This window comes from Onychostoma macrolepis, chromosome 22, assembly GCF_012432095.1.
Source record: "Onychostoma macrolepis isolate SWU-2019 chromosome 22, ASM1243209v1, whole genome shotgun sequence".
NCBI classification, from domain to species: Eukaryota; Metazoa; Chordata; class Actinopteri; order Cypriniformes; family Cyprinidae; genus Onychostoma; species Onychostoma macrolepis.
The window spans coordinates 5,159,777-5,183,086 of record NC_081176.1 but is presented as its reverse complement, the minus strand read 5'-3'; the positions used below and the strand labels follow the sequence as shown (position 1 = coordinate 5,183,086).

Sequence of the window (23,310 nt, the reverse complement as noted above, 5' to 3'; positions counted from 1 at the left end):
GGGGTGGTAGCATCATGCTTTGGGGGTGTTTTTCTGCACATGGGACAGGGCGACTGCACTGTATTAAGGAGAGGATGACCGGGGCCATGTATTGCGAGATTTTGTCGAACAACCTCCTTCCCTCAGTTAGAGCATCGAAGATGGGTCGAGGCTGGGTCTAGGCCTAGCCTAGCCAGTCTCCAGACCTAAACCCAATAGAGAATCTTTGGAGGGAGCTCAAACTCCGTGTTTCTCAGCGACAGGCCAGAAACCTGACTGATCTAGAGAAGATCGGTGTGGAGGAGTGGGCCAAAATCCCTCCTGCAGTGTGTGCAAACCTGGTGAAAAACTACAGGAAACGTTTGACCTCTGTAATTGCAAACAAAGGCTACTGTACTAAATATTAACATTGATTTTCTCAGGTGTTCAAATACTTATTTGCAGCTGTATCATACAAATAAATAGTTTAAAAATCATACATTATGATTTCTGGATTTTTTTTTTTAGATTATGTCTCTCACAGTGGACATGCACCTACGATGACAATTTCAGACCCCTCCATGATTTCTAAGTGGGAGAACTTGCAAAATAGCAGGGTGTTCAAATACTTATTTTCCTCACTGTATATGTATTATTAAATAGAACATGGGTCTAGCAACATAAAAGAAAACTGAATGCAATCCGAGTCATTTTGTCTTATCTCTATGTAATGGTGTGAATGTGTTGCGTTTCATCAAAATTAATTTAATTTATAAGTAATAACAAATGAAAAGAACAAATCAAAGAAGTTCAGATTGGAGTACCCCACATGTTATTAAGGGGGGTTGAAGACTGTTTGTATAATTCATACAAGATGGGAATTGTGAGTGTTCCACGTGGCATTCAATCATCTGTGTTTGTTAAAAAAAAAAAAAAAAAAAAAAAAAAAAAAAAACTGCAATTGCGCAATTGTTCCATACTGCATTTGTTCGAACAGAAAGATGTTATGTCATCGAGTTTTGCTAATTGGTATACCCCCTCTCTGATCAGTGGTATGTACACTTCAGTCAGTGGGAGGCACTCTGAGGAGAGGTATGTGTTTTAGTTAATGGACGACTTAATCATTTTTAGAGTTTATTAAGTAGAAATTAAGATGAGGTTCGAATAAAACATGGTGGCTTAAAGTCAAGCAGGTTTTTAGGAAAATCTTTGTATGTTGTGAGTTGGAATCAGTGTTTTTACTCATAACCGCTGTAAACTGTGAATTTGTTTGCTGTTAAATGTGTGAGTTTATTATCTGAAATAACGGTGAGCTTTTGCTGAATGATTTAAAAGCTTGACCTTTAACATTTTAGGCTTCTTTGGACATAATGATCTAAAGATTCATAATAGAAACCTGTCTGTGTGACTTCTGTTTATCTCATTCATATTATATTACTTTCTGCTTAGTTCATTTGTAGCTCATTTTATCGGTTACTGTCACATTTTATATTATCGTGTAGTGTCTTGTCTTTACAAGTAAGGTATGCCTTTGCTTTCATACTTGTTGAATTTATGCTGGTCAAGGTCTGTGTATTTAAAACTGGTTTTATTTTGGTATTTCAATTTAATTTGAAAAACAATGAAATTAACTTACATGATCTTTAATAACCTATGTTAATGTGATGAATGGCAATAAAAATATGTCGGATTTTCTCATAGTGACTGGAATTTGTGAGTTTGTCATGAAAGGACTGAGTTTGTACAGACTCCAAACTGTTTGTACATTCAGATATGTGATTTAAAAACTCTACTTAAAACGTTCACCTTTAACCTTTTAGGATTCAAAATATGAGCATATATCACTAAATGTTTTCAAGCTGTTCAAGACATTCTTTATTAATATTAACAGTGTTATTTAATGTATTTTTAAACGCTGTCTACTTCGTGTTATTGGTTGATGACCCTAATCTTGGAAAGGTTTCCTGTTGAAAAAAACAATAGCACCCTGCCCAAAACACAATAGAAAATGTAATGTTTTAATGGTTATAATGGGAATTGTATTGGTTTTAATGGAAACTATAATGGTGTCTACTGGTATGTGATGGATTCTATTGGTGGGATGTTAAATCCTATTTGAAAAATGCCTAAAACACACCACAAAAAGGAATTTTGTAATGGTTTTACTGGAAACAGCTAATGGTTTATAATGGTATTTTAATGGAAACCATTGGAATTTCTGTGATGGTTTCTATTGGGCTCCTATTGTTTTTTGTTTTGTTTTTTTAGCAGGGATAGTCTTGGTTAAAACACTAGATGGAGCTCTAGCATTACAATATGCATGCAGCTTGTAGGCTATATACTATTTATGGATTATTACCAGTCAGTCATAAGGGCATAATATGTGGGACGCTTTTCCAATGCATTTTACTGCACAATTTTCTATATGTTGAAGTGGTGAGCATATTCATGTAAGTCACAGTAAGCAAATACCACATTTCAAGCATATGTGGAAATATGTACAGAACCTCTTGTGGTCAAATGCTGTAGGATAGTTTCATTTTTTAGGGTGTTTACATCTGTAGTAGCCATAGCACATGTAGTGAGGTAGTAAATAAAACAAATAAATTAATTTAAAAAAAAATAGAATTGTCTGTAAATTATCTAAGCTATGCATGATAGAATATTAAATGCATGAGGTTATATGTGTACAGTACAGGTCAGGCGCATTAGGTGGAAACACATTCATTTGATGTGGGATATTATATACGAAACAAAACCCAGATAGCAAGCTCATTGGGGCTGAAATGCGGCACTGCCGTGTCGGCTCAATCTCGGCATCGATGAGAAAATAATGGGCCAGAACCGTGCCGACTCTACAAAACATGTTTATATTTACTCCTTCACATGGTCCGCCGCTAGAATGAACCAAATCTGAGAAAAACAATCCTGAGGAGCGTTCGGCGGGCACAGTCCTCAAGAGGAATACTTTCAGCTGCAAAAAGGTAAGTTATTTAATGTTCAGTCTTGTGTTGCTTGGTGTTTTAAATGTCACAAATGTTTTAATTTTTTTTTTTTATGGTTTCTATTAGACGGCAGTTATAGCATAACGTTAGCAGTTTTGGTGGTCTAGCGCAGGCTACTTCAAGTACTTGCATTGCTAAGAATTCATTTGGACAACTTTAAAGGAGATTTTCTCAATATTTTGATTTTGATTTTGATTTTTTTTTTTTTTTTGCACCCTCAGATTCCAGATTTTCAAATAGTTGTATCTCGGCCAAATATTGGGGTTGTTAATAGAATATGAAGAGTTATATGAGTAACGAGGAAGGTTAATTATTGTGTGTAATTGATGTTCGGGGGAGAAGGAGGGAAGGTGGGAATTGGGTGTCTGTAAACCTGTTATCTGAGCCACACTCCGGAGCAGATGGTGGCGGTAATGCACCGCCGTTAAACATTAAAAAGAAGAAGAAGACGACTCGAAAGTTGCTATCTTCTAGGCTTCAGCTGTTAAAATGATGAGAAGCAATGTGGTGCTCGTTCTGTTAGCTTTTCTCGCTGATGGTAAGACATTAATCTGTGTCTGTATTTTCAACCCTTTACTTTTTTCGCGATGAAAATAACGCATTTTCAACTCATCAACATTTCAAAATCTTGTATTTTATTCTGTTTGATTTAATTTGTTTTAATCATTAGTATAATGTATAAATAAAATGATGTTGCTCGTTAGCCTATATAAATCCTCTTTATATTGGTATATATGGTAATTGTTTAGTTCTTGTTTTGGACTGTAGAAATGGCGGACGAAAGTTTCTTTTAAAACTTTTATTAAAGCTGTTAAAGCTACGTAGATTTATGGTATAATTAATTGTGAATTTGTCTAATTTGCCCGATAAAATGCATCATGAATATAATTAAAATAGTGCACTATAATGTAGGCTTTATCAAAATAAGCTATATAAGTAACTACACATAAATACAGCAAAAACATAACGAGCACTAGAGACAAAACCATTGATTATTATTGTTATTATTATTTATTTGTTTGTTTGTTTTCAGGCACTGGTCAATTTTGAGACTTGAGGCTGCTTCTATACCTTGTCTTGTTATTACACATCTATTTGCATCTATATTTTAATTACAATACATATATGTTTTAGTTTTCTCAAAATGACTTTTTTTTCTTCTCATGCATTGAGCCAGAGATCTCCACTTAAAAAGCACTTACATACACCAAACTTTACAGATTAGAATGAAAAAGAAATATATATGTCCGAAAAAATCGCTGAGTTTATGCAACGTTCAGATTTCTGTTCTGTAAACTAATGCACATTAAAAAGTAATGAAATAGTGATAGAATATTAATTAGAACAATGATGTATTCATTTGCATATTCAACCATAACAGAGCATATTTAACATTTAAAGAATATATTTAAACATTCAGAAAACTTGTAATATATAACAGTTGTCTTAATGCACTGTGATAGATCAGCTGGGTGATATTTATTAGTCCAACCTTTATATATATTTTCTTTATTTACTTTACACCATTTTTACAAATGAGGTTGTCCCCAAAAGAAGGTTTTAGGATTTATCAGATTTAGCTCACTTCTGGGTACAAATGTATTCTCAAAATATTGTTAAGTAGGTGCGCACAAGCATACACAGTATATTTGTGGGGCCTTTCTTTTGTCTTCTGTTGTTTTGTATTATTATATGTTATGCTGATTATTATATAAAATGTTTATACATTTGGTCCCCACAATATAGTTGCTAGGTATAGATGCTCGTGCACACACACACACTAGTAACTTCTAATTTGTGTTTGCAGGTGTGTTTGGTGATACAGAAGCAGTGAAGTCAGTATCAGTGATGGAGGGAGGTCCTGTCACTCTATACACTAATGTTACCAAACGACATCATGACATAATGCTGTGGTATTGTAATGACACTCGCATAGTTCTGATCAATAGAGGTCGCAATACGAGCTGTGTGTATGATGGTGAAAGCGGGAGATTCAGAGACAGACTGAAGGTGGACTATGAGACTGGATCTCTGATCATCACAGACATCAGAGCTGAACACGCTGGACGTTATGAAGCAGAGCTCATCAGAAGCAACAGTTCAGGAACCAGCCAAAGCTTCAACAGACCCAGGAAGTGTGACGGCACAAAAATCTACGAAAAAAACAGTGACTCTGAAGACATCATAAAAAGATTCAGTCTGACTGTCAGTGGTGAGTCATTTAATGTCATTTACTCTGAAATAATTGATGTTTCATTTTAGTTTGTTTGAACAGTGATCTTCAGACCTGTTTATTGTCTTTTCTTGTATGTTATTGTTCATCTGCATAACACATTTTACTGCACAAACTGGTTTCTCGCAGAAGAAAGTAATGTGAAAAGAAAGCAGTTTTCATTTCCATGCTGTTAGTTTAATTGCATCATTGAATAAAAAGAATGTTTTTCAAATCTGGTCATAATTATAAAAGATCACTCTGACTAGAGGTGTGTTTCTTTATCTTTATCAGCTGATACACTGCAGGAAGTTTGTTCCCTGTTTTTACATAATGACACAATGACTTATTTCTTTTATATCGATTCTGGTGTTCTTTGTGTTTCATTTTATTTTCTTGTGTTTTCCAGCTTCTGATTCTGGCAAAAACAAGGATGAAGGCCAAACAGAACCAGAACCACAGTACAAAGAGACAAGTATGTGTCATCCTCCTTTCTTTTTTTGTCAAATAACAACAAATTACAGAAAGTATATTACAATGTAATTATAAATATAGATTGTTTTCCTTGTACTTCTGTCAATCATGTTCAGGTGCGTCAGCAATGATATTACTGTTATTATTATTTATACATTTTATATTATACATTTAATTACGCAAGGCAAGTTTATTTATATAGCACATTTCTTACACAAGGTAATTCAAAGTGCTCTTAACTGTAATCAAAAATAGGTTAATGCTTCAAAAAAAAAAAAACTAAAAGGAAACATTTAAAAAAAAAAAAAGATGAATTGAAGAATCTTTTACATTAAAATGAATATGAGGGACCTAAAAGGACAAGAAGCTTAATATAAACATTGCAGTACAGAAACCGTGCTCAATCAGGGAACGCACAGGTAAAAAAAAGATGCATTTTCAATCTGGACCTATGTGTAGCTACTTAGAAGCACATCTGACATCTTCTGGAAGCTGGTTTCATCTCATCATGTTTTAAATGAACCTCAGTGTTATGAACTGCTTTGATCCTTGAGATCTGAGAGCTCTGTTTGTTTTTAAACCATCTGTAATATGAAATAATCTCTGTATGTTAATAGATAAATAAGTCTTTGACATCTATACATTGGACCTGTAAAGGTGTCCAGAGAATATATCCAATGAATATGACATAAACACACTGTCAGATTTACTCACACTAATGACTGTGTGTCTTTATCTGTTCCAGGTTCAGGTCTGTCTCCAGCTGCTGTAGCAGGAATTGTTGTTGGTGTTGTTGTTGTTGTTCTGCTGGTGGCTGCAGCTGTTGTTGTTGGTCGTCGTAGGAAGACGACAGAAATCATCAGAAATGGCAAGTATCACCTATAAATACTGTAGTGAGAGAACCTTTTCATTTTGCAAAATTAGTGTTTAATTGTGTGATGATTTTTCAAAACAGTCAACGAAATAGAAACAAATGAAAGACAAGTGTCTATGGATGAGGTAAGATACTGCACTACTGTAGTGTGTCTTTATAGATTTGTGCTTGATTTCACCTGCACTGACAAAATCATCCCAATAAGAAAATAATTTAAAACCGTTTAATTCTCTGATTGATGACAGATCTGCTGATTTTCAGAGTTTCTGTGGCTGTAGATGGCATTGTTCATTTATCTCTCTTTACTTTCTGTCAATCTTTCTTACAGACACAGAATGAAAGAAGTCTCATGATCTGAGAGGATCGCAACAGCTTGGGCAAAAAAAAAAAGGTGGTTTATTCCTTATCTAATCCGATTGAGCGTGCATGTAAACACTCGATCGGATTGAAAAGCGAAACTGAAAGGTCTGCGCATGTGCAGTGACGCAGAAATAGTATAATGACGTATGATGTGCGGAACGAGCGGGTCATTAGGCTTGTTTGAGATGCGCCTCGCCTCTGAGAGGAGGAGTGAAATAAACACAGTCAAGACGGACAGTTCTGCCTCTCGAAGTGGAACAGATACATACGAGATCAAAGGCAGATATCGCGTTATTCTCACTCATGTGCTGTGCTGCTGATAAACATGATATTATTTCAGTTCTGTTGCTTTTATATGAATATAAACATGATGAACAAGACACTAAAAGTGCTTGCTATTTAATTCCATACGAAAGGTGTATTTATCATCCATTTTTATTTTAATTCAAACATGTATTTTAGATTTTTATAGAAAATATGATAACAATCACATATCTCACACTGAGATCGCACTGTCATAGTGTTTGGGAACATTAATGCACAATTTAAATACATAATCGCATGAAATCTGCTCAATCCGACAGCCGCCTCGCCGTCGCGAGAGTTTTTTGGCACACGTCAGCATGACATCCGAGCAAGGCGGATGTAACTCGGGACACTTTTCTAACCGGCATGCATCTCGCGGTGATCACCGGTGATCGGTTCTGCGCAGATTTTGCTCATCTCAAACAAGCCTATTCTTTTGAATAAAATGTTGTATAAGTGCGTGTCCTGACATTATAAAACTCTCCTTTCACTCAGCAACTGTGAAGTGGAGCAGGACAACGTCCCACCAGTCCTTGTTTCGGACTCTCATCCACAGGCGCAGGGAGGGGCATTTTTATGCATGATAAATATGAGCAGCACGGCACTGTGGTTTATACAGTGGGGCAAAAAAGTATTTAGTCAGCCACCAATTGTGCAAGTTCTCCCACTTAAAAAGATGAGAGAGGCCTGTAATTTTCATCATAGGTATACCTCAACTATGAGAGACAAAATGAGAAAAAAAAATCCAGAAAATCACATTGTAGGATTTTTCAAGAATTCATTGGTAAATTCCTCTGTAAAATAAGTATTTGGTCACCTACAAACAAGCAAGATTTCTGGCTCTCACAGACCTGTAACTTCTTCTTTAAGAGGCTCCTCTGTCCTCCACTCGTTACCTGTATTAATGGCATCTGTTTGAACTCGTTATCAGTATAAAAGACACCTGTCCACAACCTCAAACAGTCCAACTCCAAACTCCATCATGGCCAAGACCAAAGTGCTGTCAAAGGACACCAGAAACAAAATTGTAGACCTGCACCAGGCTGGGAAGACTGAATCTGCAATAGGTAAGCAGCTTGGTGTGAAGAAATCAACTGTGGGAGCAATTATTAGAAAATGGAAAACATACAAGACCACTGATAATCTCCCTCGATCTGGGGCTCCACGCAAGATCTCACCCCGTGGGGTCAAAATGATCACAAGAACTGAGCGCAAAAATCCCAGAACCACACGGGGGGACCTAGTGAATGACCTGCAGAGAGCTAGGACCAAAGTAACAAAGGCTACCATCAGTAACACACTGCGCCGCCAGGGACTCAAATCCTGCAGTGCCAGGCGTGGCCCCTGTTTAAGCCAGTACATGTCCGCCCGTCTGAAGTTTGCTAGAGAGCATTTGGATGATCCAGAAGAGGACTGGGAGAATGTCATATGGTCAGATGAAACCAAAATAGAACTTTTGGTAAAAACTCAACTTGTCGTGTTTGGAGGAGAAAGAATGCTGAGTTGCATCCAAAGAACACCATACCTACTGTGAAGCATGGGGTGGAAACATCATGCTTTGGGGCTGTTTCCTGCAAAGGGACCAGGACGACTGATCCGTGTAAACGAAAGAATGAATGGGGCCATGTATCGTGAGATTTTGAGTGAAAACCTCCTTCCATCAGCAAGGGCATTGAAGATGAAACGTGGCTGGGTCTTTCAGCATGACAATGATCCCAAACACACCGCCCGAACAGCGAAGGAGTGGCTTCGTGAAGCATTTCAAGGTCCTGGAGTGGCCTAGCCAGGCTCCAGATCTCAACCCCATCGAAAATCTTTGGAGTCCTTGTTGCCCAGCGACAGCCCCAAAACATTACTGCTCTAGAGGAGATCTGCATGGAGGAATGGGCCAAAATACCAACAACAGTGTGTGAAAACCTTGTGAAAACTTACAGAAAACGTTTGACCTCTGTCATTGCCAACAAAGGGTATATAACAAAGTATTGAGATTAAATTTTGTTATTGACCAAATACTTATTTTCCACCATAATTTGCAAATAAATTCTTTAAAAATCCTACAATGTGATTTTCTGGATTTGTTTTTCTCATTTTGTCTCTCATAGTTGAGGTATACCTATGATGAAAATTACAGGCCTCTCTCATCTTTTTAAGTGGGAGAACTTGCACAATTGGTGGCTGACTAAATACTTTTTTGCCCCACTGTATGTGTATTTATCCAGAAATGGAAAAATATTAATTCTGCTGTTAAAAACAAATAAAGAAACAGAGAGTAGTTATTATGTGCAAACAGTGAGAAACTCTATATTTGTGCAGTGTGCGCATGTCAAAAAAAAAAAAATCAATTCCGATTTGAAGCCTGTGACATAAACGCGCACATCAACCCGATCACTTTATTTAGTGTTCATGTAAACAACATTCAGATTCATCAATCGGAATGAATTCAGTCCGATTGAACCAAAAATTGTGTATGTAAACATACACACACACACACACACACACACACACACACACACACACACACAGTGTTACCTGTTATGAAAATATTAAAACACCTGTTACTGGAAACATAGATAATATTAACTGTGTGATGCTCACAGTCATATTGTCTTTCTTGTTGTTAAAGGGATAGTTCCCCCCAAAAATGAAAATTCTGTCATCATTTACTCACCCTCAAGTTGTTCCAAACCTGTATGAATGTGTTTGTTCTGCTGAACACAAAGGAAGATATTCTGAAGAATGTGGGAAACAGAGCAGTTCTGGGGCACCATCCATAGTTTTTTTTTTTTTTTTTTTAGTCAATAGTGCCCCAAAACAGCCTGGTTACAAACTTTCCCTGAAAGTGAACTATCCCTTTAATTTCTAATTTTAGCATTTAAATGTCCTGTAATTATCTGTTAAAGGAAAGTCCCTGCGAGTTCATGTAATCATTTTAACAGATGCTTTTATCCAAAACAACAAAAGAGGAACATCTGCAGTTGGTTATAGTTCATGTATTAAGTACTTTATGGTTTATGTTTGTGTATTACTTTTAAATGTTAAGTGAATGTTGTGGAAAATATCTGTGTACCTCATGTAATCTTCATTTTCTATATAAGGAAAAGGACTTTTGATGATTCTGTATGTAAACATGTACATGTGAAGTTAAGTTAATTTGTTGTATTTTTTACCCCCTCAGACAAAAGTTTGTACTGCTTTGATTCATATTTGAGATATTACTATTTTAGTAAAATCCTTATAGAAATAAATAAATAAAAATACTTCCAGAAGTCTACTGAAACTGTTCCTATTGCACTTATATTGCCTCATCATAAACTTCACACTTGGTTTTTAAATGAACTGTATTGGTTCATTCTTCAGTTGGGGTGGCAAATGCGAGCCAGAATTTGTATAAATGTTTATTTTTTTCTAATAAAATATATTGCTATGCATTTAAAATTAGTTTAATATGCTATATCCATTAAAATGAAACCTTAAGAACATTTACATTTTTAAATAAGTTCAATAAAACACTGGTGACACAGTCACTTATGTCTGTCATTTTGAAGTAACACCACAGACTTTATATCGGAAGTTACTATAGGCTCTGTGGTGTTACCAGGAAAGACAGTAACACCACAGACAAATCAGCCTAAATCCAGACGTTTCTAAAATGAAGGCTGCCATCATGATGATTCAAGATCAGGGGACATTTTGGAAATAATAAGTATGTATTTATCAAAATTTTTATTAGAATATGTCAGATCTGCAAGTTATCAACATAACACCACAGACACTAATAAAGTGCGACACATGAAATTGTCAGAGGTTTAGCTACATTTAAGAAAATTATAATGTGCTCCCCATGCACCCCTCAGATCAACCAGCACCTGCAGTGACCTTTACACACAGGAAGTAGTCCAAAGAGCATTCTCCCTTTTCTTAAAGGGGCAACATCCATTGTTGTAACACCACAGACATGAATTTGGGGGACACAACTTTTTTCTTAAATATAACAAAATATAAAAACAATTTAATAAAATTGTATGTTAAATAAAATCTATATTCACAATATAACCACTTTATTTGAGTTAAAAATGTTATATTCTTGCAATTACATTCCATGATACCTCTCTGAGGTATGGCGGGGACATCAATATTTTGTTAAATTAATTAAATATGTATTTTAAAACAAAAATGTAAATATTAACAGTGCACAAATTGTGTTTACCCTACAGAATACAAACGTAAACATTTTATGATTTATTGGTATTTAAAGTTTATTTCAACTGTTGTAAAATAGAGGGACACCACTTGCCACTAAATGAAGAATGACCCGTTTAATGCTGCAAATGTTTATATTCAACCATAATTTAAATCTGATTCTGTTTGATTAATTCTGGTTATTTTATTATGGCATCCCTGCAGTTATAATATAGGTCTATGTATGATTCATATATGTATATCAGTTCGGTAGTAAATATTCAGTTTCAGTTCAATTATATGGTGATTTATTGGTGTGACAAATATTACATTTGTATTTACATGGTTGCTGCATACAATTATAAAACAAAATGAAAACAACATTATGTAAATTAATAAACATTAACGAAAACTGTAAATAAAGAAATGTACCCCATACTTGCATAGTATTAAATAAAATGAAAGATTAAATAATGTTCATTGCTTTGGCCACCAGATGACTCCTAATACACCAGATCCAGGTAATGAACCTTTTCTGATCCAATTCAGTGGAAAACTTTGGTAAGAAAAGTTTTGTTTCACCATCACTAAACACTTCTAGACCACACGTATCTTCATCTTTACAATTAAAACTACGATACATGTCAGAATATGTATGATATCTGTTCTGTTTTCTTTTAAGCTCTTGTAGATCTGACGTCATTCACCAGAAGAACAGCAGCAGCTGCAGAAGCCACGCCCATCAGAGCAGTGACGACCAATCGGATCACAGCTTCAGCAGAATCACAGCCATGCATGTGGACTTCTGTAAGTAAATAAATAAATACATAAAAATAATTGTGTTATTTTCAATAAGCTGACTTGAGTCTCTAGAGATGAACTCAAAAACTGAACTTTTTACTTAAGTGTAAAAAAAAAATCTTCAAAATCAAGCCTTTAGAAAGACACGAGTAGGCTTAATGATGACAGAAGCTCATTTATCATTTAATTCATCATTTATGGCATCTGAAGCTATCAGTATTGGTAAAATCAACAAATTAATTAATTGCATAGATGCAATAGATGCTCGTATTAGTCCTGCTGTACCTGAACATGTGTGAAAGAGTTGACTGATGTCCAGATGTGTGGTCTGGTTGCTGATGGGATTGTTGAGCACACAGCTGTAGGTGTTGTTATCCTGATATTCCACCTCCAGAGGTAGAGAGAGACTGATGCTGAGATCAGACACACTGATGCTGGACAATAAACTGTTTCCTTTGAACCAGGAGAGAGTCACATGATCCACATTCACCACTGAACACAGCAATGAACAATATGATGATGATGATGAAGAACAGTCTCTGCTGATGACAGGAACAGGCAGACGAGCTGAAAATATGAGAAACAAAACTAGATCAGAATGTGTTTATTGCTGTGCCAGTCAGTCAGTGAGTGTCTTATATGACAGTGATCTTCTCTCCGCAATTATAAAAGATTATTACAAATATGAAAGACGAAAATGCTTAATTGAAATGATTTAGTCATATTAATCAATAATCAAAATATTTTAAATATTAAGATATTAAAAATGTATAGATAAATGAAATGGGGGAAACAAACATTTAACTCACCATAGACAGTGAGACTGAAGCTCTTGCTCACACTGTTGGTCTGTAGTTTATAGAGTCCAGTGTGTTCAGTTCTGGTGTTTGTGATGATCAGAGATCCAGTTTGATCGTCCAGCTTCAGTCTGTCTCTGAATCTCTCGTCAAGAACATCATCATATACAGTCATGCTGCCGGCCATTACATTGATTTTAGCTATTAAAGTGTTTTCAGCTCCAAACCTCCACAGAATCATATCATCATCCATCATTTCAGTAAAACCAGAGTTTAGAGCGACTGAATCTCCCTCCAGCACTGACACTGACTCCACTGCATCTGCATCAGCAAACACACCTGAAGAACACAGTCACAGATTTGATGATTTACTTGTATAGGCCAGATTCCGCACAGAACGAAACTGAACTGCAGCCCAGTTCAATCTTTAAAGCCCTTAATTTCTGTTAACGTGTGTCAACACTGTTTATACATGTAAAACAGGCACAGACTCCAGTAACTACTCAACAAATTGTCGAATATAATAGATCAGTCCCTCTTCAGATGAATCAATAATCATTTCATGCCATTATTTACAAGGTAAGCCATGAATTATTTGAAATAAACTCGCTGTCATTGCACCTGCCTTATTTTCCTCTTCTGGATTAAATTAAGCTTTTTTAAGATTCTTTTATCTTGGAAATCATCTGGCTGATTAAAAAGTACTTCATGGCTCTGTATTAAATCTCTGTAAATACAGTGTATCAGATTCAAACTAAAGCAAGAAGTTAAAATAAATATGATTAACTTACCAACCAGGTGCCACAAGCAGAACAAAACAAACATATGAACCATTTTCAGATAAGAGCACTTGAAGTATCTGAACACGTAGCCTATATGAGAGATTGTGAACTCACAGGACAGTGTTAAACTGCAGTATAGCTAGTGTTGCTTGTGATTCATCCACCAATAATAGGCTATTTGACCACCACCCACTCACTACACATGTAGCCTATATGCTGGTCTTGCGTGCATTGGATATAGATAATCTGTTGTATATTAATTTTGCTACAATGAATTCCAAATATTTGATTGTTTATTTAATATTTTGCTCTTGAACGTGTAAAATGGTTTTAGGAGTTTAACTAAGATGTTTTATGATGCCAGCAGCAGATCACACTCACAAAAACACAGGTTTGAATATAGCTAGTAATGCAGAAGCTGTTTTTTTTTTTTTCACCCAGTGCGGTGCGCTTAATGGATACTAAATCCACACACATCTCGAATACTGCTCAGGAGCGCATCATGTTCTGGATATAAATCGTGGGACTTTTTGCCGAGATCTCGCGAGAGGTCACGCAAACCTTTCCAATGCAAGTTAAATATTAATATAATAATTAGATATTACATATAATTTGGTAGAAAAACAGTGTTTTTACATTTTATTGGTGCAAAGATGAGTAGTGGTGATATTTATTTTGTACAACATTTGCAACTGCTTTTTATCACTTAATTAGAAACACCACAAATTAAACTGTCATGTTATAGGGACTACTGAACAGACATTTAGAAGCTGATTTTAAAATGCAAAGTATTTCAAATTACAATTAAAATAAAGCTATGTAAACACTTACATTTTTACAACACTATAAGTGTGTCCCATCAGGTAGCCTAATGAGAAGTTCGACACACACTTGTGGTCTTCATCCTCACCTGAACATTTGGGCCAAATACAGGAAATACGTCATTTAAGTAGTCAAGTGGTCAAGTGCAAAGACTGCTAGTGTGGGTATTTGGACAAAGCCACTATGCTCGCTTACCAGAAATAAGGTCACATTTCTGAAGCGCAAAACATAAACCACACGAGCCACAAAAAATAAATAAATAAAAATTTAAAAACACGTCAGTGAGCCAGGGAAGTTACCAGTGACCGAGTTCGTGTACACCATCTACTGATTCATGAGCTCGGGAGGCAGGGAACTGATTGAGACCAAAGACTATAGAATAAAGGGACTTTGTTGAGACGCACCTCTGTCTTGTTTGGTATGGCCAGGAATCATCAGGAGCTACTTTATGAAATAACAATTATCCACCCAAGAACAAAAAACAAGGCGATGTATGAATTTACATCACATTACAACACATTTACATTTTTAAATTGCACCTCAAATGGATTGATAGGCCTACAATAAATTGTGGATTTAATTACAAAAGAATTGATTATGAAACAAATACACAGAACATCTACATAACAGCACAGTATTCATTTGGATCCCAGCACATTATATGAAATGAAAGCATTGATTAAAACAGCCAAGCAAGCTTTGGAAAAGAATAAAGAATTATTTTAGCTGTTTAGCTGCTGTGCTTTAGAAATCCACCAGATAGCGCCATTTATTAGCTACATCAATAGCAAACCACTGATGATCAGTCAGTAATCTCAATTGTCAGTCTGTCTCTGGTACTAATTAACACACTGTTCATTTCTTTTTTTTTTTTTTTTTGCTAAATTATTCATATTCAAGTAAAGGGTTAAACTATATGGCTGTGCTGATGCTTTTAGTCAGTATTCATCATCAGTGAAAGCATGCATTTCTTTGCCTCATAATGAACTTTTGTATTGTGTACATTTAGACCATCTGTGGTTTTTAAATAAAATCTCTGCAAATACTGTAAATGTGTTTTTATTCTACTGTCATTCACTTGTATACTGCTGCACTCTCAATGGTCTGATTGCTTCTATTGTTCCCATTTGTACCTCGCTTTGGATAAATGTAAATGTAAATAAGGATTACACTACATGCTTAGAAAACTTTTGCGTTTAATGTCACAATTTGATTTTCCACCCTTATTTATCAGGTCTGTGAAGTTATGTGCTGTAATCACTGCTTGTTTGTAAATGCACAAATATATATGATTATGCACTGAAATACATGCAACAGAGACACATGTTAGTAGTTGAGCTCACGGTGCTGATGCTGTTTAGCTGCTGTTCTTTAACAATCCTCCAGATGGCGGCATTAATCAGTTCAATCGACAGCAAACCACTGATGATAGTGAAAGTGAAAGTGAAAATAATCAATCAGTAAGCTCTATTGTCAGTTCGTCTCTAGTATTAATTCCATGTTTGTAGTATTTTGTGTCTGTGGTTCATCAGTTCTGCTCATTTCTTTATCTTCTGTGAATCTTTGTTGTCTTCCAAGAGAATGATGTAGTGGTCCCATAACTCGTCCCATAATCCAAATGACATTTATTTTAATGGAGACTGGTGACTGCCACTGAGACATCAATTAAGTGTTGCGTAAAAAGGCAAGGTGCTTATTACTGTAATGGTCAGATAATGTTCTCCTGTAGGCTAAACTGTGGTAACTGGTTGTAAAATTGAAACAAATGAAGGTAGTTGTCCAGATTTTGAAAGCAATCTCAAGTGCTTTTCTGAATAAAAACAAATATATATATATATATATATATATATATATATATATTCTTTATATTATAATAGTGTTACAATGTTACACTTTACTGTTAACTGGATACTTTTGCTGTTACAGGGAGGCCTATAACTGTAACGCTGTTAATTACTCTCTGCCTTGTGTGATTTGTATTTGTTACAGATGAAGAAAGACGGAGCAGAGCAGTCTGAAAGGATCCCAGAAACATCAGTGAGAAGCTACTTCATTATTTCAAATGAACTAACACATATTTCTGCTATTCTGAGCCTCTAAAGTGAGCTTTTGTTGTGCCATGCTTATTAATGATTAAGCACTTTTATCTGTTATGGAAATGCACCTGTTACTGTAAGCTTACAATGTTAACTGCAATGTACAGAGTCATACTTTCTGGCTGCTTAGTTTATTGTAATCATTGATGTTAGAAAATCAAATTTTATTAATACCATGTCCTTTAAAAATAGTAGCACTTTATAGTGAGTTTCAATTTGCTAACTTTATTTTTGCAAAGTTGACATGAAATGACAGTGAACTCTTTCATCACTTACTATGAACATGAATTAACAACTAATCAAAATGTGTTTAAATATGCATTAATTATATATGCATGTGTGTGCATTATATATTATTGCACACCCAAATTTCTCTATTGGCAATTTTGATAGATTTTATTACACAACTAATGTTATAGAGTGCAGCAGTTGAGAATGTAAAAAACCATGGTAATTGCTTGCTACCAAAACCATATAGCCTATTTGTAGTTAAACTGTGGTTATACAAATAATCAGAATCAGCTGATTTATATATATATGGGTGTTTCTGCAACCACGGGCACTTTTGACTCTCCAAAATTTAGAAAAATCAACCCCTGTGATTTTTTTTAAAGCTGAAAATTCATCTTTGATCACAGGAATAAATTACATTTTAAAATATATTCAAATAGAAAAGTTATTTTCAATAGTAAAAATATTTCACAATATTACTGTTTTTGCTGTATTTTGGGTCAAATAAAGGCAGGTTTGGTGAGCAGAAGAGAATATTTAAAAATATATATATATTCAAAATCTTACTGTTCAATAACTTTTGACTGCTAGTGTAGATATGTATCATTGCATCTTTGTTTTGGATAATTAAAAAAAACATCAGGTCTGACAATATCGTGTCTTTTCGAATTTAAATCTAGATTTATTCGCATTGGCTCATGGAAACCTCTATGAACACACTTGACTTGACTTGGCCAAAAAATCGCGGTGGACGAATTTACGTTTTATTAAAAAGTGTTTGTGTATTCTGCACTAATGTCGCGCGCACACAGGATAGATGCCTGCCTCCGCTGTGAGTCCGAATCAAGCACTTCACCGATTCAACCGCTCTCCTCTCCTCCTCCTCCTGGCTCTTTACGCCGCATCACTCACAGCAGAGCAAGCCTGTTCTTGATAAAGCTGCTGTGAAAACGTGGGAAAAGCCGACGAGGAAGAAGTTGGGGTGAAGCGATCTTTATAAGCGGAGCAAAACATTTCATGACTCCGTCTGTAGCGCATTGTGATTGGGTGGTTTACGCTGTCAATACAGGAGACAAACCAATGGACCACTGACTGCTCGCAGTCCCAGTGTGATGGTCCTTGGTAAAAAAAAAAAAAAGTGCCTTGAAGTCAAGCAGGTTTTTAGGAAAATGTTTGTATGTAGTGAGTTGGAATCAGTGTTTTTACTCATAACCGCTGTAAACTGTGAATTTGTTTGCTGTTAAATGTGTGAGTTTATTATCTGAAATAACAGTGTACTGAGCTGTTGCTGAATGATTTCTTCTTCAAAGAGGCTTCTTTGGACATAATGATCTGAAGATTCATAATAGAAACCTGTCTGAATGACTTCTGTTGATCTCTTTCATATTATATTACTTTCTGCTTAGTTCATTTGTAGCTCATTTTATCGGTTACTGTCACATTTTATATTATCGTGTAGTGTCTTGTCTTTACAAGTAAGGTATGCCTTTGCTTTCATAATTGTTGAATTTATGCTGGTCAAGGTCTGTGTATTTAAAACTGGTTTTATTTTGATATTTCAATTTATTTTGAAAAACAATTAAATTAACTTACATGATCTTTAATAGCCTATGTTAATCTGATGAATGCCAATAAAAATAGGTCCGATTTTCTCATAGTGACTGGAATTTGTGAGTTTGTCATGAAAGGATTGAGTTTGTATACAGACTCCCCAGACAGCACACGTACGTCTGGCCGACGTCGGCCCAATATCGAAACGTCGGCCTCACTACCTGAAACATCTAATAAACATCGGCCAGGCGTAGGTCGATATAATTCGGTCAGTGCTCTGTTTTCCAGCTGTTGCGTTGAGCTCTGCGCGAGCGGGGAGCAGAGTTGCCATGGAAACAGGGCTTTGACACAACTACTGGCGAACAGTAATCTCGGTCTCGCGCTGCGGTTTCACTGATTTCAGGTAAGTACTGTATAGTCCCTAAACTTAATCACACAAATATTACATACAAACGTCCCTGACACGTTTCTTACTTGTTATTGACATGTTTCAATTAAATATTTATTTTATAGAAATTGTTTAGTGTCTTCGAAAAAGTCTGTTAGCATCTTAGCAGTTTTCAGGTAGGCTAACTCTAGATTGAGCTCGTGTTTATGAAACCCTGGGCTTTTAAACAAATATTCGAATAAAATAAAAATGGGACTGTGTCCTATGTAACAGCAAAAATGTAGAAGAAGAAAAAACGACAAATAACTTGAGAAAAATGTATCTTCATTCTTAGAGTTACAGATAGCATGAGAGGTTTATCTTCAATGTTAGTTTATTTTAATTTAATTTTATTTATTTTATTTTTTTTGCTGTCACACCATAGGACACATTGATATGTCAACTACCCATATGAGAGATTTTGATAGCTCTGTAAAGGTTTTGCTGGCGATTTGTCAAAGGGTTGTTGGAAAAGACTTTACTGAATCGATGACATCACTTACATGGAGAGTGTAATCGACTGAAAACAAGTTTTGATATTTCGTGGTAAACAAATATTAATAAAAATTGTTCTGTGATTTCAGGAGGACAGAAAGAAACTCTACATAACAGAAGGGAAGCTCCAAGATCTCAACATTTCTGAAGGGAGCTACTGACTTAGAAATACAGGTGAAATACAGAAGCTGAAATATAGATCATGAAATATATTAATGTGCATTTTTCAGAATATATTTAGCCAATTGTAAGAAGGCCTTGACATCAAATCGTAAGTGACACTCAACCTAAAACTAAAAACATAGATTCTGTTATATTAAGATTATGTTGTTATTAGTAGTAGTAGTAGAATTTGGTGTGTGTGTGTGTATGTGTGTATATATATTTGTTAATAATTGTTATATATTATTCTTTCTTTTATTTGCATTTTACTGCTGCTCTAGCTCGTTTCCTTCTAATAAACCTGGAGTTGCAAACTAAATATTGCTGGCTCTGTGACAGATTGCTTGTTTCTTTCCTAGATTCTTCAGTGGTGATGGCCTGCTGCACCCAGCAGAGTTGGAGTGAACCTACTGTCAGACAGTGGTGTACCGTGGGGTTTCAGTCAGGGCCTTCAGTAAGCAACTGTAAACTACATGTACACATTTTACACATCTCTGTTACAGCTAACGTAGCCATATGCGTAATGCACATATTATGCCGCACACAGGCTCTCAACAACAGTGACTGCTGATCAACAATTTCAACAGTAGGCTAGATTAGGGTGGGTTAAATGCAGAGTAAATTTTCCTACATCATGATCAGTAAAAGTAATCCGCCAATACACAAGTCACTATGCACATTCACGTCACTCTAAAATGACAACGTGCCCAAAGCAGCAAAACTGTACAAATGCTGGACATCCACACACCACACCACAGTATTATCAACGCACCATGTACACCTCCATAACAATGTGCATGATACAATACTCATCAAATAATAAAGCACTCACCTGTCACTTGTAAATAAAGCCCCTGGGTCTATCATTCCATGCCTCTTTACTTGGATTAAAAAGTAAACACGCCAACAAAATAACTTGTGCTCGGTGCTAGCTGTTAGCCAGTTTTTGAAATCATGGTTTTATTACAATGGTACTGCAACAGTCATAGTTAAACCATGGTGATTGTAGTAAAACTATGGTTGATTTTGAGTTTACTATGGTTTTACTGCAAATGCTGTGGTAAAATCATGGTTTTGTTGCCTTCAGAAATGTTGAGATCTTGGAGCTTCCCTTCTGTTATGTAGAGTTTCTTTCTGTCCTCCTGAAATCACAGAACAATTTTTATTAATATTTGTTTACCACGAAATATCAAAACTTGTTTTCAGTCGATTACACTCTCCATGTAAGTGATGTCATCGATTCAGTAAAGTCTTTTCCAACAACCCTTTGACAAATCGCCAGCAAAACCTTTACAGAGCTATCAAAATCTCTCATATGGGTAGTTGACATATCAATGTGTCCTATGGTGTGACAGCAAAAAAAATAAAATTAAATAAAATTAAATTAAAATAAACTAACATTGAAGATAAACCTCTCTCATGCTATCTGTAACTCTAAGAATGAAGATACATTTTTCTCAAGTTATTCGTAGACATTTTTGCTGTTACATAGGACACAGTCCAATTTTTATTTTATTCGAATATTTGTTTAAAAGCCCAGGGTTTCATAAACACGAGCTCAATCTAGAGTTAGCCTACCTGAAAACTGCTAAGATGCTAACAGACTTTTTCGAAGACACTAAACAATTTCTATAAAATAAATATTTAATTGAAACATGTCAATAACAAGTAAACGTGTCAGGGACGTTTGATATGTAATATTTGTGTGATTAAGTTTAGGGACTATACAGTACTTACCTGAAATCAGTGAAACCGCAGCGCGAGACGGAGATTACTGTTCGCCAGTAGTTGTGTCAACGCCCTGTTTCCATGGCAACTCTGCTCCCCGCTCGCGCAGAGCTCAACGCGCACACAGCATTTACACAAATAAACATATAGGATTAAAATATTACATTAATAAATTACAGTCTCGTTCAATTAATATTCAATAATGAACTTAAAACTCAAGTTTGTAGTTCAAAAAGCAACAGCAACAATAGCTCACCGTATAGAGACGGATTCTTTCTGGCAGCCTGTAAAAGAGTGAAAAACACGGCGAAAAAGCAGTTAGGACTTCTCTTTAATAATCCGCTTTAACATTTCCCCTCAGAGAAATGGCTGGAAACGCATTAAGGCGTAAACATTAATTTTAAAAATCGCTAGCGTGACCGTTAGCTAAACAAGTTAGTTGGAAATTAGCCACAGTCTCTTCACCTGTGCTGTAGCACACCAAATGTGCCTAACTAGTACCTTTTAAGTGTCACAGAATCAACAAAGTAGTATTTGTTTGTAATTTAGCTGAAGTGAAATCTTACCTGAAACCACAGGTGTCGCCGGGATGAGTGTCTCTCCGTGGGTTGCTAAGAGACGAATAACTGGGCTCGCCGCAAACAGAAAAGCGCGGCATCGGCCTGCGGTCGTGAACCGACTCAGAGCCGACGACTGATGAGCTGGAAAACAGAGCACTGACCGAATTATATCGACCTACGCCTGGCCGATGTTTATTAGATGTTTCAGGTAGTGAGGCCGACGTTTCGATATTGGGCCGACGTCGGCCAGACGTACGTGTGCTGTCTGGGCCTGGTTAAAACCACTGATCAGTCATATATATAGATCAGTGGTTAAAACACTAGATGGAGCTCTAACATTACAATATGCATGCAGCTTGTAGGATATACTATTTATGGATTATTACCAGTCAGTCATAAGGGTATAATGTGTGGGATGCTTTTCCAATGCATTTTAATGCACAATTTTCTATCTGTTGAAGTGGTGAGCATTTTCATGTAAGCAATAAGCCACAGTAAGCAAATACCACATTTCAAGCATATGTGGAAATATGACCAGAACCTCTAGTGGTCAAATACTGTAATAGTTTCATTTTTGAGGGTGTTTACACCTGCAGTAGCCATAGCACATGTAGGAGGGCAGTGAGGTAGTAGATAAAACAAATAATAATAATAAAAATATAATTGTCTGTAAATTGTCTAATATTTTATATGAAAATGCATGAGGTTATATGTGTACAGTACAGGCACATTAGGTGGAAACACATGAATTTGATTTGTGGGATATATACGAAACAAAACCCAGATAGCAAGCACATTGGGGCCGATTCCGACTGAAATGCGCGAAAGAGGAATACTTTCAGCTGCAAAAAGGTAAGTTATTTAATGTTCAGTGTTGCTTGGTGTTTTAAATGTCACAAAGAATATAGTTTTTTTTTCTAGATGGTTTCTATTAGATGGCAGTTATAACTTTAGCAGTTTTGGTAGCGAAGTGTATACGATTACCAGGGACAGTGTCAGACTTTTACTAAAAGGTTTTATTATCATGTGCAATTTTGAGGCACTTTACTTGCTTAAAAGAAATGTTTTTATTGACTCTGGACAACTTTTTTTCGTAAAATAAGTTTTTATTTATTTATTTATTTTTGTTACTCTGGACAACTCGCAGGGTGCCGCCATGTTCGCGTGACGTCATACACACGACATCATGAATCTTGGACCCGAGTCATCTGGAGACCACAATATCAGACACTTGAGGGTGAACGTTTAAGTAAACAAACACTTTGGCACACAGAGAGCACCCTAACTGCATCGAGGTAAACCAGAAAACCTTGCAAGTTTGCTAATTATATACATTTCTCAAACAAAGCCCTTTTTGCGATTATAAACACTCCAGATCCACATTCAGCCGAGCTTTGTTTCCTGATAATGATTCGTTTTCCTCATTAGTGAAACTCATTCCTGAAGAGCAGGTGCAGACCATCATCATCATAATCATAATGGCCCACAAG

General features: G+C 35.9%; 2 protein-coding genes and 2 long non-coding RNA genes across 5 annotated transcripts; 3 read left to right on the top strand and 1 right to left on the bottom strand.

Annotated features, from left to right (window-relative positions):
• Window positions 1–3,265: 3,265 nt before the first annotated feature.
• Window positions 3,266–7,832, top strand: LOC131529858 (uncharacterized). 2 transcript variants are annotated; one of them, XM_058759804.1, is made up of 7 exons: window positions 3,266–3,501; window positions 4,771–5,175; window positions 5,585–5,650; window positions 6,395–6,517; window positions 6,605–6,648; window positions 6,852–6,914; window positions 7,685–7,832. In XM_058759804.1, the coding sequence occupies exons 1-6, from the start codon at window positions 3,453–3,455 to the stop codon at window positions 6,879–6,881; spliced, it is 717 nt and encodes a 238-aa protein (XP_058615787.1). In that variant the 5' UTR covers window positions 3,266–3,452; the 3' UTR covers window positions 6,882–6,914; window positions 7,685–7,832. The 2 variants fall into 2 exon arrangements, with proteins under 2 accessions (XP_058615787.1, XP_058615786.1); XM_058759803.1 differs by having other exon boundaries at window positions 3,267–3,501; window positions 6,852–7,832.
• A 3,839-nt stretch (window positions 7,833–11,671) lies between these two features.
• On the bottom strand, window positions 11,672–13,370 carry LOC131529859 (SLAM family member 9-like). The gene is made up of 3 exons (XM_058759805.1): window positions 12,979–13,370; window positions 12,455–12,736; window positions 11,672–12,173 (listed from the first exon to the last, which is right to left on the bottom strand). Exons 1-3 carry the CDS (start codon window positions 13,220–13,222, stop codon window positions 12,046–12,048), a joined length of 654 nt encoding a protein of 217 aa, XP_058615788.1. The 5' UTR covers window positions 13,223–13,370; the 3' UTR covers window positions 11,672–12,045.
• Window positions 13,371–17,456: 4,086 nt separating this feature from the next.
• Window positions 17,457–20,412, top strand: LOC131529867 (uncharacterized). Its single transcript, XR_009268238.1, has 3 exons — window positions 17,457–18,851; window positions 19,460–19,544; window positions 19,892–20,412. It is a non-coding gene; the product is annotated as an uncharacterized LOC131529867 (long non-coding RNA).
• Window positions 20,413–22,563: 2,151 nt separating this feature from the next.
• Window positions 22,564–23,310, top strand: LOC131529869 (uncharacterized). The gene is made up of 3 exons (XR_009268240.1): window positions 22,564–22,672; window positions 22,968–23,115; window positions 23,249–23,310. It is a non-coding gene; the product is annotated as an uncharacterized LOC131529869 (long non-coding RNA).